The sequence below is a fragment of the Oncorhynchus gorbuscha genome, linkage group LG08 (assembly GCF_021184085.1).
Source record: "Oncorhynchus gorbuscha isolate QuinsamMale2020 ecotype Even-year linkage group LG08, OgorEven_v1.0, whole genome shotgun sequence".
Lineage (NCBI taxonomy): Eukaryota > Metazoa > Chordata > Actinopteri > Salmoniformes > Salmonidae > Oncorhynchus > Oncorhynchus gorbuscha.
In genome coordinates this window covers 56,131,799-56,146,386 of record NC_060180.1, presented here as the reverse complement: position 1 = coordinate 56,146,386, position 14,588 = coordinate 56,131,799, and the positions used below count along the sequence as shown (strand labels likewise).

The window sequence follows — 14,588 nt, the reverse complement described above, 5'->3', positions numbered from 1 at the left end:
CTGCTCTCCTGGTGTTTCATGCTCTGTTTCTCTTTCCTCCTAACTCTGAATGCAAAAACAGAGCCTTTGTTCGGATTCCTTCACACTAAAATGTATTTATATGGATCATGAATCACTTTCCCCGGTTTAGTTTGGATGAGCTTTTTTGCTCTGGATGGATAGCAGGCTCTCTTCAGGTTTGTCTCAATAGGCTGTTAGGCATCGCCCTTATGTGAGGGAAAGAATCATCTGCGTTCACCTTGTTTTTCTCCTGAAATCCTGATCCATCTGTCATTGAGAGGGAAAGTGTCGAAATCCTAGAAATGTGTATGATTTGGCACATTGTGAAAATATACAATGCCTTGTAACAGTATTCAGGAGCCTTGGATTTATTCCCTTTACTGTGTTACAACGTGGGATTAAAATGTATTAAATTTGCTTTTTGTTTTGTTCAACAATCTACACAAAATACTCTGTCAAGAGTCATATTATTATTATTATATAGAGTCAAATCATATTATTTTCAAGATAAATTAAATTACTAAAATGTCGTTACATAATTATTCAGTTCCCTGAGTCAATACATGTTAGAAACACCTTTGGCATCGATTTTAAAGCTGTGGATCTTCTTGGGTAATTCTATAAAAGCTTTACACACCTGGATTGTGCAATATTTGCCCATTTATTCTTTTAACAATTCTTCAAGCTCTGTCAAGATGTTGGGGATCATGGCTAGACAGCAAGTCTTAACAGATATTCAAGCAGGTTTAAGTCAAAACTGTAACTTGGCCACTCAGGAACATTCACTTTCTTCCTTGGTAAGCAACTTGTGTAGATTTGGCCTTGTGTTAGGTTATTGGTCTGCTGAACGGTGAATTCCTCTCTTAGTCTCTGGAGTAAAGCAAACTGAAGCAGGTTTTCCTCTAGGATGTTGCATGTGCTTAGCTCCATCCCGTTTCTTTTTATCCTGAAAAAGTATTTGCCGATGTCAAGCATACCCATACCATGATGCAGCCACCACCATGCTTGAAAAGGAGGCATTTACTCAGTGCCGTGTTGGATTTTCACCAAACAAAAAGTGTTACACAACCAGCAAAATGTCTTCCTTTGCTGGTTGCATACAAGATACATATTTTTGTAAATTCTGTACATTTGTCTTCTTCTTTTCACTCTGTCATTTAGGTCATTATCGTTGACTCACTACAATGTTGTTGATCCATTCTCAGTTTTCTCCCATCACAGCCATTGAAAAAGATAGCTGTTCTAAAAGCACCATTATAAACTGGGTGGTTCTAGCCCTGAATGCTGATTGGCTGATAGCCATAGTATATCGGTCTGATATACAATGGCTATGACAAAACATGTATTTTACTGCTCCAGTTACATTGGTAACCAGTTTATAATAGCAATAAGCTTCCTCAGGGGTTTGTGGTATATGGACAATCTCAACGTCAACAGTGAAGAGGTCGACACTGGGATGCTGGCCTTCTAGGCAGAGTTGCAAAGAAAAAAACATCTCAGACTGGCAAATAAAAAGAAAAGATTAAGATTGGCAAAAGAACACAGGCACTGGACAGAGGAACTCGAAGGCCAGCATCCCGGAGTTGCCTCTTCACTGTTGGCGTTGAGACTGGTGTTTTGCGGGTACTATTTAATGAAGCTGCCAGTTGAAGACTTGTGAGGCGTCTGTTTCTCAAACTAGAGACTAATGTACTTGTCCTCTTGCTCAGTTGTGCACTGTGGCCTCTCACTCCTTTTTCTATTCTGGTTAGAGCCAATTTGCGCTTTTCTGCGAAGGAAGTAGTACACAGCGTTGTAAGAGATGTTCAGCTTTTTGGCAATTTCTTGCATGGAATAGCCTTCATTTCTCAGAACAAGAATAGACTGAGAAGTGTCAAAAGAAAATCTTTGTTCCTGGCCGTTTTGAGCCTGTAATCAAACCCACAAATGCTGATGCTCCAGATACTCAACTAGTCTAAAGAAGGCCAGTTTTATTGCTTCTTTAATCAACACATTTTTCAGCTGTGCTAACATAATTGCAAAATGATTTTCTAATGATCAATTAGCCTTTTAAAATTATAATTTTGAATTAGCTAACACAACGTGCCATTGGAACACAGGAGTGATGGTTGCTGATAATGGGCCTCTGTGCGCCTATGTAGATATTCCATGAAAGAATCTGCCGTTTCCAGCTACAATAGTCATTTACAACATTAACAATGTCTACACTGTATTTGTAATCAATTTGATGTTATTTTAATGGACAAAAGAATCTGCTTTTCTTTTTTAAAAATGTGACCCCTAACTTTTGAACGGTAGTGTATATAAAAAAAATCTTCCGCTTTGACAGAATATTTTGTGTAGATTGTTGACAAAAGAAATTACAATTACATCCATTTTAATCCCCACTTTGTAACACGAAATGTGAAGACATCCAAAATGTCTGAATACTTTTGCAATGCACTGCATACTTTTTGTCTGAGTTGAGCATGTTAACTGCCTTGTGACTTAATTTCTGCTTGAAAAGTACTTCAAAGACCAGAACTTGACTTCAGTGTATCGAACACTGTTGTTTTTTACAAACCCAATTAACCACTCGCTATAGGTCTAGGGATCTTCGGCCTGTTTAATTATACAGTCCATCTCAAATACTAGGTTCCACAGAAGAACAAAGGTTCATAATCTTCTAACTCAAATGTCTAATTGTGAGAGGTTTCTTCTCACCTGTAGCTGAAAGGACTAACGAGGTGATCGTTGGAACTGACCAGCTGATGGAGATCTAGACAAGGGGGAAGACTGACCGATGGGAACAACGCCTTATTGACTGATCCAACAGACCAGAGCAGTGAGGCAAACTAACTGACCACCAGGCAGTTCCACACATCACCCCACCATCTCCATTGTCTTTTTTTACATTGTGTCCAAATAAAAGCAATTTTATTTATCCCAAGGATCAGTTTCAGTGGTGTTCTTTGTGTGAGTCTTGTCTGTTATTTCTGGGTGATTCTATAAAGCTTTGTTAAGTGTTTGTTCGGTCCATGTGTTGTCGTCTATAGATACATTTCTACACACGACTATACAGCCTGGTAGTCTGTGTCTATGCCGTGTGGTGCAGCAGAGGACCAGAGCAGCACATTGGGGGTTAAGTTTATTTGTACACAAAAATGGTGGGCTGGACCACCCAGTGAGATCTCATCAAGTAACACACAATCCCTCCCACATTCACAAACTGATAGAAATTTAGGAGTTGGTCTCTTTTCTTTGCTGTCAAAGATTTATTACATTCTTTCGCCAGCGAATTTCTTAAATTACAGGTCTGAAGTTCCTTAGTCACAAACGACGACAGATCTCCAGGAAGATGCTCCGTCTGTCGTGTGATTTACAGTGGCCTGCTTCATATTGTGTCCATGACCAATAAAGTCATTTATCGTCATTGGCAGAGTAATTATGTTGTCTCTTTTCTCTTCTTTTGTTTTTGTCGTTAGTGATGCTAGAATGACTAAGCTTTCAACTCACCTTTGCTTTTTTATTTTCTTTATACAGACAGTAGATTCAAGTCCCGATACAAAAGTTATTGTAAAAAAAAATCTTCGAAGGACTCCTTTTTTTGTGGCCATTTAAAGACTTGCATACACAGATAAATGGTAACATAAATTAAAGATATTGTTATTTTCATTCTTCTTCCTGCTTTAACCCTTTCTGCAGCCTCTGACCTGAGAGCATCAAGTCCAATTTATGAGACCTGGCATGGGTTGTTTTTTAAAGCCAGGTTTGTATATTTATACAGCAGCCAACTCCCAAGTCCTTGTGGCTGTGTTAGTTAGGTTAGGAGTTAACCAGCTCTATGTTCAGTGTCAGTCCCCACCTCTCTGGTCCGAATGTGGCAGATGCTTGTGTTTTCCAGGGCTTGGGATCAGATGTCATCCAACAGATCATATATCAGCTCTCGTCTCTGGGTTAGTCTCCATAGGGCTATTTGTTACTATGATAAAACATGTCCCACCACCATGGACAGACTATAAAGGATGAAATTAATTAGAGTGGTCACTCAACAGTTTGGGAACTTTTTCAAAGTGATGAAAAGAAATTGAATGTTTAATGTCTTCTAGATATACCACTGCTATTTTTTTATGATTGTTGATTTCCTCTGTCCACACCTCCGTACCTCTGTGTCAGCTCAGCTGCATGGCTAGCCGTGAACGTTGGCAGGCTCTAATACAAATAAAGATACTAATGTTAACAGGCAGGCAGTGGTGTAATGTGCCTTTGGCAGTTGCAGGAAGTAGTGTAAGTGCAGTGGTCCTTGTGAAGCCAATGGAGATGACATGTAGACAGTAATATAAATACTGTCCAGGAGCTGGTCCAAGAGGCTGTGTCCCAAATGGCACCATATTCCCCATTTTAGTAGTGCAGTAAATAAATCAAATCCGTATAGGGATTAGGGTGCCATTTGGGACTCACACCAGGCGAGAGAGCTGGTTGACATCAGTTCTTGTGGAGGAGTACCCTGCCCTGGCTTCCAGGCCAAATGGGTGCTGGTCAGACTGACCAAATGACATCTAGGGGGAAAGGGAAGAGAAGCTCTGCTCCAAGGGAGGAGTGTGTGTGTGGTGGGGTGGAGTTTGGGACTTTTGGGGTGGGTGGTTTTGGGGCTGGAGGGCTGAGCATGTTGGAGGGTGAGAGACTGGCTAGGCCACCCAAGTGGCAAAAACCAGCATGTCTGTTGCTGACCTCTACACATTAACAGAACACTTCCTCAATTTGTCTTCTCTGTTCTTGGGGCACAAACTAATTTCCTCCCTTTTTTGCAGCCCTACCTTTTGAGACACTGCTGCGTCCCCCATGCCTCCGTTCAACCCTCACGCCCACCTCAACGCACAGAAGCACACACACACAGTGTCTTTTTAAGCAGCTCAACAGAAATAACACTTGCTTATGCTACTTTAACAAAGGGTGCGTGGGGGGGGGTCCATGTATAGTATAATAACCTATAGGAACGTGAGGCACACCAACTCCGATATATCTCAGTAGTAAACCACCATGGCTTTCAGCTAGCTAAACAAGCTGTGCAGCAGGTTAGATGTATGATAAATGATCTGCACCACAGTCAGCAGACCAGACAAAGCCATGTTGGGCCATGTGCACAGGTTTTGTCACCAGTTAATGTATTTAATTGAGTCTGTCAGACAGTCGGGCAACCGGCTATTTTTATTTAGTGTTGCCAGATTAAATGCATTCCCCTGTGTGATATGTTTTCTTTTATGGACGCAAAGCTCTTCTGGGTGATTGAACTGTTCCTGTCAGATGATATATGATACATACTCTTTGCTTATGGGTCCCAGTTTGTAGTTTTTAACTTGCAAAGACCAGAGCAGTGCATAATTTCATATTACGTTTCAATGGATCATGATGCAATGATGTCAGAGCCCCGACTACACATGTCAATGCATTTTATTTGTAGTCTGTTCTCCTCGCTTTCTCTCAATTCAACCCCAACCCACCTCACAATATAGGTACATAATAGGTAGATAAATAAATGATAAGTTGATGAGAGACCCATAAACAAAGTTTGATTCTGCTATCGTTGCCACCTGCCAGAGTCTGACAATACCTCTTTAAGGGAACCAAACCATTCATGACATGACAAAGGGGGAAAGAAATACATTATCATAATGAATCGTATCTCTGGCTGTGTGGCAGGTCTCTTCTTTTAAAGACATCCCTTCAATGCTTACATGTACACGTCATTCTGCTACAATGCACCTTTTGGCTTACCAATACTTAAGAAAGCCCTCTGTAAACATTCATTAAACATGCGCTCAATGAATATTGGTTTGGTTCGCTGTGTCTTTTTGTTGCTTCAAACACCAGCAGTGAAAAGATGACTTAAGAGTAAATGATAGAAGTTAACAGTACCTAAGAATAGAGGATGACTTAAGAGTAAATAGGTCCCTCCATGGATTGTACACATATTTGTGCTGCGTGCTTATTACTGTGTAAATATACTACTGTTATTACTTGTAATACTGTTGCACTGTTATCATTACGGTTTGGCACTTGTTGATTCAAATACATGATTGTGATATGTTTTGGTTATTGATTTATTCAAACTTGAAATCTATTTAGTTAATAGTGATTGTAATCGATTGTAATGGGTTCTGTTTGGACAAATATTGTTTAAAAGTGGACAAATGTGGGTTGAAGGTGGAATTAGTGCACTCTTTATGGAATTTATCTGTTGCAATAACGTAAAATAAATTGAACTTAAATCAGTGGTATTCAAAGTCGGGGTCGCGACCCCTAGTGGGTTTGGGGGGGAACTGCAGTGGGGTCACCAATTATTTTTGGAACAAATCAAGAGTACTGATTATTGTATGGGACTATATTCCATGTTTTTGGGAAAGTTAATTAGAAAATTGAATTTTATTGAGTAAATGTATTTATTGGTTTCTTTTCATTTTGATAAGAGATGAAAATGCAATTAATTGAAGGATATTTGTTAATGTAAAAGTCTAAATGTACTGATGTTAAGGTGTCATTGGATTTGGGGTGGGTGGAGTGAGAAATTCTTTGGGGAAAAATCGGGTGCCCAGAAATGTTGGCAGAAAAATGTGGTCCCTGCTGAAAAAGAATACCTTATACCATGTTGAACATTGTAATTGTTCTGGTTACCAGAATGTTGTATTCACACATCATAGCAATGAAGTTATATGTAGTCTATCAGCCATATGAAGTTACAAGTAGTTGCACGGTTGTTAAGAAAATGGAAATTAATGTATCTACAAAACTAAAGTTACTTATATTGTTGACTTTCATATGATGTACAAAAATTGCCGATATGCCAAGTTCTACCCTTATGGGTTGGTTTCCTGGACACATATTAAAGGCATGGACACCAGTAGAGTTTGCCAGCTGAGAGTACTTAGCACCTCTGAACAGAGTGCCGCTCCAGACTTAATTTTCTGGCATAATTTGCCAACCAAGTGAAAACTGTCCGAAAATGTCAGCAGTCAGATGCCTACCGGCGGGTGGTCCCTTAAACACAGCGGGCCGAATAAAAGGTGAAAGAATTGCAGATGAATGGCAGATCAACATTCGGTGCGGCATGTGCAGTCCCTAAGACTAGTCCTGGACTAAAAACCTATTTCAAGGGAGAATACCCATTGAACATGCTTTTTAGTCCAGGAATATGCTTAAGCTGTGTGCAGAAGACCAGCCTTTTTAGCGTTTAAAACTTGAACTTCTCTGCATGTACTATTTCACAAATAACAACTAAACCCCCAACGTAAACTGCAAATGATTTGGCCCCGTCAGTTCATGTGAACTCTAACCTAGTAGAATGTGTTCCCGTCTCCACTGGTCCACATGAGAAAGAAATGCAAGCACGCCTAGGTTTACGATAACTATTCACGCAGTCAACTGCAGCACAGATCGTGTGATGCTTGAGTGCGAGAGTGGTTCCGTACTTTGCAATTGCACATACAGAACCGGGGCTAGGCAGGCAGGCCAGGGCCCGAGAGGGAGTGGTTTATGTTGGGGAGGCCGTGTGATGGCAGATATCTGGACAGCGCATGGTCATCTCTGGGGTTTATTTATCCAAGGCCTCTAGACCTCGGACCAGACCTCCCTCAGTTTGTTAGGCTTCAAGGGGCCCCCTACCACACAGGGCAATTCCTTACATTCCATATTAGCTCCAATTTCCAGTTGCCTTTTCCCCTCATCCAATTGAACAAATTGAGTAACTAGCTGATCTCTAGTACCACCCCTGTATGCCACCACGATATGAATATCCTTTCCCACTCATCTCTGTCCACGCTCACACACAGTATGTAGGCTAGACCTGGAGTCTGAGGTTTGCATTGAATTAAATCAAACATCCCCTACAGTATGTAACATTGTGTATGTATACTGAAATAGTTGCAATTATACATGTATGCTTGTCAAGTATCACACTTCTTTTTTTTTTAAGTCAGTCTAAATCAAATTCGCAGCCCAATGGTCATCTTGAAGGCCTGGGTTGAAAGCTACATGTTATCCACCAACTGAAATGTTTTTTATAAATTGGCCAAAGGATGCGTAGACTAAAAGAGAGTATGTCTCAGTCATGTAGGTGTGTGCTAATCTATTTAAATGTGAAGTCATTCACTTCACAGTTTTTGAACAATGTACAAGATGAAAGGATTATAGAGCTGGGAGGAAATAACCTTAATGGTTCCATAAAGTGGCAACTATTGCTGTTGTTACACATCCAAAGTGCAAGTAGCAAGGTTATTGAACTTATCAGCAGTTTGTTGTCCCATCTTGATTGTTACGTATGCCAACCATAATCATTTGTTGTCATTTAACTTTCTGTAATAAAGTGGTTACCAAGACAAGCGCATGGGGGTTGTTTCACTCCTGACTACATGTATTTATTCAATAGAGCACAAATAATCTATGCTTTATATTGCTTTATATTGCTTTATATTCCACCCTGGTGTATACATGTCTTACATTCACTCTATAATAAACTATATTGCCTTTTTATTTATTTTTTATTTCACCTTTATTTAACCAGGTAGGCTAGTTGAGAACAAGTTCTCATTTGCAACTGCGACCTGGCCAAGATAAAAGCATAGCAGTGTGAACAGACAACACAGAGTTACACATGGAATAAACAATTAACAAGTCAATAACACAGTAGAAAAAAAATGGGCAGTCTATATACAATGTGTGCAAAAGGCATGAGGAGGTAGGCGAATAATACAGTTTTGCAGATTAACACTGGAGTGATAAATGATCAGGTCATGTACAGGTAGAGATATTGGTGTGCAAAAGAGCAGAAAAATAAATAAATAAAAACAGTATAAAAAACAGTATGGGAATGAGGTAGGTGAAAATGGGTGGGCTATTTTCCTATAGACTATGTACAGCTGCAGCGATCGGTTAGCTGCTCGGATAGCTGATGTTTGAAGTTGGTGAGGGAGATAAAAGTCTCCAACTTCAGCGATTTTTGCAATTCGTTCCAGTCACAGGCAGCAGAGTACTGGAACGAAAGGCGGCCAAATGATGTGTTGGCTTTAGGGATGATCAGTGAGATACACCTGCTGGAGCGCGTGCTACGGATGGGTGTTGCCATCGTGACCAGTGAACTGAGATAAGGCGGAGCTTTACCTAGCATGGACTTGTAGATGACCTGGAGCCAGTGGGTCTGGCGACGAATATGTAGTGAAGGCCAGCCGACTAGAGCATACAAGTCGCAGTGGTGGGTGGTATAAGGTGCTTTAGTGACAAAACGGATGGCACTGTGATAGACTGCATCCAGTTTGCTGAGTAGAGTGTTGGAAGCCATTTTGTAGATGACATCGCCGAAGTCGAGGATCGGTAGGATAGTCAGTTTAACTAGGGTAAGCTTGGCAGCGTGAGTGAAGGAGGCTTTGTTGCGGAATAGAAAGCCGACTCTTGATTTGATTTTCGATTGGAGATGTTTGATGTGGGTCTGGAAGGAGAGTTTGCAGTCTAGCCAGACACCTAGGTACTTATAGATGTCCACATATTCAAGGTCGGAACCATCCAGGGTGGTGATGCTAGTCGGGCATGCGGGTGCAGGCAGCGATCGGTTGAAAAGCATGCATTTGGTTTTACTCGCATTTAAGAGCAGTTGGAGGCCACGGAAGGAGTGCTGTATGGCATTGAAGCTCGTTTGGAGGTTAGATAGCACAGTGTCCAATGACGGGCCGAAAGTATATAGAATGGTGTCGTCTGCGTAGAGGTGGATCGGGGAATCGCCTGCAGCAAGAGCAACATCATTGATATACACAGAGAAAAGAGTCGGCCCGAGAATTGAACCCTGTGGCACCCCCATAGAGACTGCCAGAGGACCGGACAGCATGCCCTCCGATTTGACACACTGAACTCTGTCTGCAAAGTAATTGGTGAACCAGGCAAGGCAGTCATCCGAAAAACCGAGGCTGTAGAGTCTGCCGATAAGAATATGGTGATTGACAGAGTCGAAAGCCTTGGCGAGGTCGATGAAGACGGCTGCACAGTACTGTCTTTTATCGATGGCGGTTATGATATCGTTTAGTACCTTGAGTGTGTCTGAGGTGCACCCGTGACCGGCTCGGAAACCAGATTGCACAGCGGAGAAGGTACGGTGGGATTCGAGATGGTCAGTGACCTGTTTGTTGACTTGGCTTTCGAAGACCTTAGATAGGCAGGGCAGGATGGATATAGGTCTGTAACAGTTTGGGTCCAGGGTGTCTCCCCCTTTGAAGAGGGGGATGACTGCGGCAGCTTTCCAATCCTTGGGGATCTCAGACGATATGAAAGAGAGGTTGAACAGGCTGGTAATAGGGGTTGCGACAATGGCGGCAGATAGTTTCAGAAATAGCGGGTCCAGATTGTCAAGCCCAGCTGATTTGTACGGGTCCAGGTTTTGCAGCTCTTTCAGAACATCTGCTATCTGGATTTGGGTAAAGGAGAACCTGGAGAGGCTTGGGTGAGGAGCTACGGGGGGGGCGGAGCTGTTGGCCGAGGTTGGAGTAGCCAGGCGGAAGGCATGGCCAGCCGTTGAGAAGTGTTTATTGAAGTTTTCGATAATCATGTATTTATCGGTGGAGACCGTGTTTCCTAGCCTCAGAGCAGTGGGCAGCTGGGAGGAGGTGCTCTTGTTCTCCATGGACTTCACAGTGTCCCAGAACTTTTTGGAGTTGGAGCTACAGGATGCAAACTTCTGCCTGAAGAAGCTGGCCTTAGCTTTCCTGACTGACTGCGTGTATTGGTTCCTGACTTCCCTGAACAGTTGCATATCACGGGGGCTATTCGATGCTATTGCAGTCCGCCACAGGATGTTTTTGTGCTGGTCGAGGGCAGTCAGGTCTGGAGTGAACCAAGGTCTGTATCTGTTCTTGGTTCTGCATTTTTTGAACGGAGCATGCTTATCTAAAATGGTGAGGAAGTTACTTTTAAAGAATGACCATGCATCCTCAACTGACGGGATGAGGTCAATGTCCTTCCAGGATACCCGGGCCATGTCGATTAGAAAGGCCTGCTCACAGAAGTGTTTTAGGGAGCGTTTGACAGTGATGAGGGGTGGTCGTTTGACTGCGGCTCCGTGGCGGATACAGGCGATGAGGCAGTGATCGCTGAGATCCTGGTTGAAGACAGCAGAGGTATATTTGGAGGGCCAGTTGGTCAGGATGACGTCTATGAGGGTGCCCTTGTTTACAGAGTTAGGGTTGTACCTGGTGGGTTCCTTGATGATTTGAGTGAGATTGAGGGCATCTAGCTTAGATTGTAGGACTGCTGGGGTGTTAAGCATATCCCAGTTTAGGTCACCTAACAGAACGAACTCTGAAGCTAGATGAGGGGCGATCAATTCACAAATGGTGTCCAGGGCACAGCTGGGAGCTGAGGGGGGTCGGTAGCAGGCGGCAACAGTGAGAGACTTGTTTCTGGAGAGAGTAATTTTCAAAATTAGTAGTTCAAACTGTTTGGGTATGGACCTGGAAAGTATGACATTACTTTGCAGGCTATCTCTGCAGTAGACTGCAACTCCTCCCCCTTTAGCAGTTCTATCTTGACGGAAGATGTTATAGTTGGGTATGGAAATCTCTGAATTTTTGGTGGCCTTCCTGAGCCAGGATTCAGACACGGCAAGGACATCAGGGTTAGCAGAGTGTGCTAAAGCAGTGAGTAAAACAAACTTAGGGAGGAGGCTTCTGATGTTGACATGCATAAAACCAAGACTTTTTCGATCACAGAAGTCAACAAATGAGGGTACCTGGGGACATGTGGGGCCTGGGTTTACCTCCACATCACCCGCGGAACAGAGAAGGAGTAGTATGAGGGTACGGCTAAAGGCTATCAGACTCAGGTAAACAAAGTCAGAATGAAGTACTTGACAGTAGGCTGTGACAGAGAGAAAAACAAATAACTACCTGGCAATAGTAGGAGGGTCCTGCTCAAACCCCATTAGAAGTGACATGCCCTACACTGGGGCAAGTAGAACCTGCAGCTGTCAATGTTGAACACCAACACCACACACACTCATCACAGCTGTTTTGGTAAACTGCACAGCACAGTGGAATTAAACATGTCAGTACATCCTTAGCAATTAGGTGTAAATAGACACAACCCCTGCACACATAATACAGTACCAAACAGAGTATATCTTGTTTCATGAAATAGTGAGATTGATATGGGCCAAAGTCAAGCAAAGGAATTCATTTTGAAGCTGTGAACCATAGTCTGAAAAGTAACATTGAATGTTTTACAGTTAACACTTGGTTTACTTTATTGAGTTGAAAACTCTCATGCCAATAAATAAGGCTAGTTTAGTACACAATTTAGACTATTCAGTCCCTTGTATTTATGTGTGAGAAACTACTCGATTAATTTATACTTTTATTTATATCCGACTGGATTAAAAAATAAAGTGTCTGTTTTATCAATAGATGACATGTGTGATTGCTTCTTATATCCGAGATAAGGCAATTGGGAGTGTGCAGAACAGCGCAGGCAGCAGTGTGCTGAGTTTATTGAAAGAGTTCCTCTCTCTGACGCCCCCTCGCTCTCCCCCCTCCCCTCGATTTGAAGGGCTGCCTGGGTGGTCTCCCCCTCTCTCCACTTTGGTGAGCTGTTGCTTAGCAGCTAATAATAGGAGATGTTTGCAAAGTAATTTGCCTCTTCCTTGGCCAATGAGAACCAGAGCACTTTTCCATCAAACCACCCTTTTCAGGATTTGCAGAGGGGCTAACTTCTCCAAATGTTACTGCTACGGGATCAGAGGCAGACTTAGAGATCTGATCGAGACGTTCCTACTTCGAAACGTTGTTTTATAAGCTATTAGGACGAATGAAGACTGAAGGATCTATACGGATTTGGGCACATAATGTTGGGATGGAGTTGCAAGACTTTGGCTCAAGGAAAGACTAGAATATATTATCCAAACTTTTACCCTTTGGATGCGCTAGTATTCTATCTTGGATTATTGTCGCTTTTGCTGAACTCGCACTGTTTCTCTCTTGCTTTGCTCTGTGCTTTGTTTTCTTGTTTGGACTATGGCCTCGGATCCCAGAGTCCCAGGGGCCGGTGTTTTTGGAGATTTACCCCCAAATTATATGCGTTCTCCGCCGCCAGTAAACTCAGATCTTCTCCGGAGACCCAGCTACTGCCACGCTGCTTTCGCATTAAAACAGATTTCTAAGGTGATGAAATGCTTTCGATGGAATATGCTTAATGTTTCATTCATCGTCTCTGTGAATGAGTGTTATGTTCTGGTACTTTTGCGGAAACTGATGTTATTACTACTCGAATGGAGGAATATCAATTGAGGGAGTTTTATGTCAAAATGTCATACAATGTGATATACACGGTGATATTACACTCTAGTGATATTTCGGTGTTACATTGTAACATTTACTGGCACGCACTGATTTTACACTTCCAGCCCCGATCCCCCTATGAATGAGAATAACTTTATCCATTCATTTTTAGAAGCAATACAACTCAAAATAGTTATTTCTGCGTGTGTGGGATCTGTTCAACTCTGTTTGTAACCAGCTAGACGCAGGGTCCCCGTTGTGGGCTAGTTTGTTTGAAAATGCAGTGGGTCTTACAGAGGAATTCACTGATTACGTTTTATCTGACAAAGCATCACTGGACCGCATGAACGCTTGGAAATGTGTCAAAACTCCTAAGTGAAACCAAAACATCTGTCCAGTGTCTGTACTAGACCGGTGACATTGTTTGTAAAGTAGAAGGTCTTCAGACAGTGTTTTAATTTTAAATGATAGGAGAAGGGATTTTTGGTATAGAAACTGCTTATTGTCAAATCCTTGCATAGCCTGTAAGAAGGTATTTAGCCTATAAAGGAACGTGCGGTATAGTCTACATCACTCCTGACTCAAATATGTGCAATCTTGTAATCTTTCAACTTCCATTTAAAACTAGAAGTTGCGTTAGTGCACAACAGCATTGGGTTTCATATTGTTTTTACCAGGTTGTTAGGGGCAGCTGGCTGAGGGTTTAAAAAAGGAAATATTGTAAGATTGGACATCGAAGTCCTAGTCCAAGTACACAACAGTGTTCAACTCAAATTGTATTGGTCACATACACAATATTAGCAGATATCATTGCTGGTGGAGTGAAATGCTGTTCCTAGCTCCAACAGAGTAGTAATATTTAACAGTGTAGTACTATCCAAAATGATTCACAACAAAAAACACACAGCTAAAAGTAAAATAATGGAATTAAGAAATATAGAAATATTACATTGAGGAATGTCGGAGTGGCTTTGATTAAAATACAGTATAATAGAATACAGTATATACATATGAAATGAGTAAGGCAGTATGCAAACATGATAGCCTCTATTAGATGCTTATTTAATCCTAGTTGCTAATAGTGTATTATTCATGTGTAGTAGGCTACACAAGAACAGCATAGAGTACTTGATATCCCATTTGACAACTATGCTGTTTATTTTTGTTAAGTCCAAACCATGTAACCATAATTGTGATGTCATGGGTTTTTGATTCCATAGCAAACCCCCATGCCTCTGGTGATGAGTGGCACCCTGACTTCGCTTGTGCCAACTGTGAGGGCCAATTCCAATCCAAAGACTG

The 14,588-nt window shown here is 41.9% G+C and overlaps 2 protein-coding genes across 2 annotated transcripts in view; both read left to right on the top strand.

The window, feature by feature from the left end:
* eif2b3 (eukaryotic translation initiation factor 2B, subunit 3 gamma) overlaps positions 1 to 2,930 on the top strand; it is a 46,885-nt gene extending 43,955 nt beyond the window's left edge. The window contains exon 12 of the mRNA XM_046359948.1: positions 2,710 to 2,930. Coding sequence (XP_046215904.1) covers positions 2,710 to 2,762 — 53 coding nt within the window. The 3' untranslated portion in view covers positions 2,763 to 2,930. The remainder of the gene's footprint in view (positions 1 to 2,709) is intronic.
* Positions 2,931 to 12,676: 9,746 nt separating this feature from the next.
* Positions 12,677 to 14,588, top strand: part of LOC124041864 (protein patched homolog 1-like) — a 35,921-nt gene continuing 34,009 nt past the window's right edge. The window contains 1 exon segment of the mRNA XM_046359947.1: positions 12,677 to 13,169. Within this exon segment, the coding sequence (XP_046215903.1) occupies positions 13,023 to 13,169 (147 nt within the window). The 5' untranslated portion in view covers positions 12,677 to 13,022.